Source organism: Lissotriton helveticus, chromosome 2_1 (genome assembly GCF_964261635.1).
Source record: "Lissotriton helveticus chromosome 2_1, aLisHel1.1, whole genome shotgun sequence".
In the NCBI taxonomy this organism is placed as follows: Eukaryota; Metazoa; Chordata; class Amphibia; order Caudata; family Salamandridae; genus Lissotriton; species Lissotriton helveticus.
In genome coordinates this window covers 1,097,440,072-1,097,445,970 of record NC_136059.1, presented here as the reverse complement: position 1 = coordinate 1,097,445,970, position 5,899 = coordinate 1,097,440,072, and the positions used below count along the sequence as shown (strand labels likewise).

Genomic DNA, 5,899 nt, shown 5'->3' with positions numbered 1-5,899 from the left:
CTTCAGTATATAATCGTTGACTGATGTGTAACTGCTGGGCAGGGCCGCTGTGCATACCATTTGTTTATCCAGTTCCGAGCACATGGCTGGTCTGCACTTCTTTGAAATACGCACTCGTGGGTCCCGCAAACGCGTTGTTGATTTAGGTAATACACACCCGAGGGAGGGCAGCCTCTTTCCCAGACGCCGAATCAACAACTTCTGCGAGCTGCCCCGCCAAGTAATGACCCCCCGGGCCGCGGCTTGAAAGCGCCCCCCTTACATACACACGCCTAAATGACGAGCTGGCGGTTCAATTAGCACAAATGCCCCCATTATAATTAAGGCCCTGAGTAAATGTGTCAAAGCTGCTGCCCTAGGGACCCCCTGAGGCAGCCATGACGCTGCTTCGGGTATAAAGAGACAGGGCCCGAGGGCACCTCTGTACACACAGCCCGAGGCCTTGAAGAGACAGAGGAGAACTAGGATGCGTCTGGTGCTGTTTCAGATTTTGGTGATGACCTGTCTCGCAGAGGGCAGGCTAGAGAGAGTGCTGCAGGCCAAAAAGAGGCGGCATGCGAGACTGCTGTCCTACCGGGACCAGGTCCGACTCGGGAGCGAGGGCCAAGGCGTAGAGATGTTGGAGGTCGAGCCCAACGCCTTCAAAGACATGCTGCAGCACGGTGGGCCTGGCCCGGCTGCTGAACCAGACCTGGTCGAGGCCATACACCCAGCAGGAGGCAAGATGGCGGGAGAGAGGAAGAAGGCCCGGCTGAGCCTGCCCCCCATCGAGCTTCATTTGGGAGGCAGCCTGGGCACATGGGGGCTGCCAGACACCGAGAACATTCCATTGGAGGCTCTGAGCCACGCGTTCCCGCCGCCACCCCCCGAGAGGAGAAACAAGGAGCCCACAGGCATGAAGAACGCCAAGAAGTTCTGGAACCTCTTCCTGCTCAGGAGGAACTCGGCCTCGGAGGAGCTGGCTCTGCCCATGAAGACTGAGGGGATGCAGCAGGAAAACTGCCGCACGCTGCCCTTTTCCCAGGTAAGAGGCATATACTGGTGATGGCTATAACCTTCCTTTACCACTTCTCTCCCTGGCGTCTTAGCGCACTGAAGCAGACTTCTAACTGTCGTAGCAATCTATAAATCAACAATGGAGGGCCCCAGGACAAAAATATAACATGATACAAAAGTAGAACGTAGCCACATAACACATAGAAACATTTGGCACACTATAGTGCAGAGTAGTATAACATAGCACGCAATTCCATTCAGCATCAGACTAACCCATACATGATATGTTTATGACGTAAACAAAGGGATACATTATGGCGGCTCTAACAAAGTGGCCCGGTTCTTACAATAAGTTTATATCCTCATAATGTTGCGGTCAAACTTTTACGTGGAATCTAACCTTCTATTTGAAACAGCAGGATCAAAGACATTTAACGTGTTCGAGTTCTTCACATAGACACTTTTGCCATACCCTGCATCCTTCTGAAAACAACAAAGGTGCAACTTCAAAACAGGGCCGGGAGGAGGCATGCGTTCAAATAACGGGCCCGGTTAGTAGTGACCGAACTGGGGACTACGGCCACGTCAACGCCTTGCTTCACATTCGCGCCATCTGTAAATCGTCCTCTCTATTACCAGCGCTGCGAAGCAGTGGGCACTTTACAAAAAACAAGAAATACAGTTACTGCGCGTTTCTCCAAAATGTACGCTACAAGCTATGGTTAATTACTGCCCGTTACTGACAGACGCGAGGAAAGATTTCCCAAATTTTAGCGCCAGCAAAAACTGAATTTGCACTTCTGTAATTGCATATCAACACAACCCCAAAACCGCAGAATTGTATAAAGCAATTCGTTTTCTGAGAGGTAGTGGCTCAGCAGTTGATTGGAAGTGTGTGTAGGTCTCAGGTTCAAACCCCGGTGTGTCCACCCAGCCTTTCATCCTTTCGAGGTCGATAACATGAGTACTATTGAGTTGGCTAACAATAAACACCTGTTATTCAGCGCCAAGATGCATTTGGGTTGGCGTGAGCTTCATACATGTTATGTTATGTAGGACTGATTGTACTAAAATGTTTTAGGCAGGTTGGGCTAAGGCACTGAACAAATGACTATTTGACTTTATGAGGCCTGGTGCGGTTTGTGTGCATGGGGCAATGCACAGTATATTTGGCCGCTCCCTGGAAATAGCCAGGGTCGGATTAGGACAAAAAATATATCTGGCCACCAAAATAAAATTGCCCCCAGGTCAGAGAACCAGATAGCTAAAAAGTGACCAGCGTTTGCAAATCAGTCTAGTATTGAACTTTTAAGGACACGTTATATGGGTATTTTGCATTAGAGACTGCTTGCTTTTATGTGGGCTGCATGCAATGTTTGTTCAAATATCATGGAAATCAACCGGGAAAAGCAGCCCACCTGGCCACAAAACAGGCCCAGACACTGTAAAAGTACAGGCCCTTGCACTGATCTGTTATACCAGTCCATCGGGCACTGCCTGGTTGCCCTATAGGCCAGCCCGTCACTGGAAACAGCTCTTACTAACATAGTAACAATGCAGGTTAGTCGATAACAACAGACACAGGACCAAGACCCACCCGTCTCTGCTAGGAAAGCATCACTTCCCCAATGGGAAGGCGATATTCATGAGGCAGAGTGCCGAGTGAGCTGTGTTCCTAACTCACTCCATCCTACATAGGGCCTTGAGTTGTCCACATATTTTTTTTCCAGGCAAAGGAAGCCTTCGAGTCTTATTCTTTTCAAAGCCTGCAAATGTTTAAAATCGAATGCTAATAATGTACAAAGAGTACACATGGCCGTCTTTTTCCACTTAACCATAATGCGATGCTCAAATCGGGATTTGGTTCGACCTTCCATGTGAAGCAATGGCCAGAGTGGAGTCTTACGAAGAAAAAACGCACGACAACGCACACTGTTGACATTTTTAGCTGCCTTCAGATCTGCATTCCCTGCTGGAGGGGCACAGTTGGAAGTCACGGGGGTTGTGTCCTAATTTGGGTTTCTAGTTTTCACGAAGGCCTTTTCAGCTCCACAGCTCTCGTGCCTTGGCCCAATTTACAAGCACCAACGCGCGCCAATCAGCAGCTCTACCGCGAGCGGCGCAGTCTGTCAGATAACTCTGAGGGGGGAGTCTCTTGAAGACGCCGGCGGCAAATATTATGGCAGCTGCTCAGGGCGTAACCACAAGTCACGTGACAGTGACAGTGCAAACCAAATGCAACCACTAACATACTCATTTAGACCCATTCGTGCTGCATACACGGGTGCAAATGCAGTCAACACCTGTTTAAGTAACTAACCTATGAGCAGTTGAGGGCAAATTACACCCACAACCCATTAACTGTGCTGCCAGGTACCACTGTGACATGGTACTCACTCAAACATAACTGCATCTTCACACTTAAGTCTGCTTTTTTAACCCAGTTTATAAATGAGATTCAGAATCACGCGGTAAAAATAATAGACGCACCAGGATGTTTTTTAAACCGATATTTATTGGTGGTGTCCCCATGAGCCAGAAGTTTGTAAGTCATACACATCCGTTTCAGCAGTGGTGGGCTCTCAGTGATGCTCAGAAGAGCCCGAGCTCTCCCAGAAGAGAACTCTTACTGGGAGCTAAATCTAGCCCAACTAAAATGCCTTTAAATCTTTCTTAGAGGCCGTGGTCGAAGTGGGCAGGATCTGAGGGGCACGACGTAGCCATACTTTTTTTTTTAATTTAAGAAAAATAGTTCACTTATTTTTGTGAAAAAGCAACCCTCTTGAGAGGGTTAATTCCGGAGTCGAAATGCTTGAACTAAAGTGTAAGGCGGGAAGTCTCCTGTGCCGTGAAACCGAGGAGGGGCAGACAGCTAACAAAGCCTTCTTGCCAGGGTGCCTGCTTCCCTGAAAGAAATGTAAATATGTACAACTGGTTAATCTGGAAATGTAAAGGCTGCTTAGAAGCAGGTATTGTCTTTAATCGATAGAATCCCTTGAAGCATCCTGATGACACAGATTTATTCTTTTTGAGTGGTATTGCAAACTGAGCTGTGTGCTTTTAAATACTGTTATAAAACAATGCACCATGTATATACAATTTGCTAAAATGTATATTTTGGAAGCACTTTTTTATTTTAAATCTTTTGCGCATTCTGTAGCAGCCTATCTTATACTGTGTAGAATTAAAGTTTAAAATAATGACATACATGTTCGCAGTGCTTTCTGTCAAAGACTTGGAAGACTAAACATGCACAAGTCACTATTCTTCACTGCACCAACGTGGATTCAATTCTGTACCTCTCAGGTTACAGACACAGACCTCTGCAGTGAATTAACTAATAGAAGTTTAATAATTTACAATAGAGCATTTCCCACTGGTTAACTTAACTTGTATTTATTTTTCATTTTAGCTCAGCCTTATTTTTTAGGTAGTTACCTGAAGGTGAAAGACCGAAAACATGTACAGAATATTGTGTGTTAGCCATGCCTTTGATCCCGCCCCCACAATGACCCACCCTGCCCCCTTTGCACACAGCACCACAGTTCCCATACTTTATATAATGCACTTCGACCCCTGCTTAGCGGCCTCCAGAAGTTGAGGCCTCTGTCCATGGGTAGGATTCAGTGTGCAGTAATGATAGGCAACCCAACCAGGTTCCTGCATACATTCCATTGATTTGTTATAGAGGTGCATCGATGGGTGGCGGCCTTATACAGGATGTCTGGAGAACCTTTTATATGTGACTCTTCCTATCCATGGACATGTGACACCAGTCTTTCGGAACATATCTCAATTTACCTTTCCGTTATGCATTGTCCAGTTGCCATTGTAGACCCTGATATAATACTGTTTGTGGCGTGTTGTGAGTGAATCTAATACATTTGCATAAACACTAGTAAATAAATAAATGAGGATGTTTGTGGACAAATCACACATGTAATCAGCTCTCTTAAAATATTTTAGGAGCATGTCTCTCTATATATTGAAAGAAAAGATTATAAAGACAATAAACATGTTATTGAACTCATTTGATATCTGCGAGGCCACCGGGCAGTGAGTTTTTTTTTTTTTTTGCTTACAATTGTAGTCCATACCGCCAAGGCTCTTCATTATCGTTAACCTAAAACAAGTAAAATTATGACTAAATAGCTAAAACAGAAGTAAACTACAGTAACCAGGAATGTTTTTAAATTTTCAGAGCATTGTCCATGAAAACTGTGAGAAGGTCGTGGTGGAGAACAACCTGTGTTTTGGGAAGTGCAGCTCTTTCCATGTTCCCGGCCCGGAAGACCATCTTTACACCTTCTGCTCCCACTGTTTGCCGACCAAGTTCACCATGCACCGTTTGCAGATGAATTGCACTGGTTTCACCACCCTGGTCAAGGTGGTCATGATAGTAGAAGAATGCCAGTGCGAGGTCCAGCGGGGAAAACACACAAAGCCAGCTGTCTTTCAGGCAAACCTAGACACGGATGTGCCGGAAAGCAAGTAACTCACATGTGCATGGGCACCAGGGAGCGGACTACTTTTAGCTTCTTGTCTTGAGAGCAGCTTAGCGCCACAGTGTTCTGTGTGTCTTTGAGCACTGAATAGTAGTAACATGGCTACCAGATTTTCAAAATGTGACCTCCACACTCTCAGATGCAGTGTTATGCAATGGTATCAACTGTATATATTGTTTCTTAAAGAAATAAATCCATATATGTAACTACACATTTTTTTTCTAATTATATTCTTGGCATGCCACTATTTGCCTAAATGCATGATTCTTTGTGTTGTGTTTGAAAATCAGTTCAGTTGTGCTATTTCCTATGGAATATTATATAATGCAATAAATTGAAAAAACCCAAAACATTGTTTTCTCTCCTATTACGTTTCATTGAAAAATGAAAAGTAATGC

General features: G+C 45.3%; 1 protein-coding gene across 1 annotated transcript; it reads left to right on the top strand.

Annotated features, from left to right (window-relative positions):
* Positions 1–466: 466 nt before the first annotated feature.
* Positions 467–5,633, top strand: CER1 (cerberus 1, DAN family BMP antagonist). The gene is made up of 2 exons (XM_078677426.1): positions 467–1,024; positions 5,198–5,633. The coding sequence occupies exons 1-2, from the start codon at positions 467–469 to the stop codon at positions 5,489–5,491; spliced, it is 852 nt and encodes a 283-aa protein (XP_078533552.1). The 3' UTR covers positions 5,492–5,633.
* The last annotated feature ends 266 nt before the right edge of the window (positions 5,634–5,899 follow it).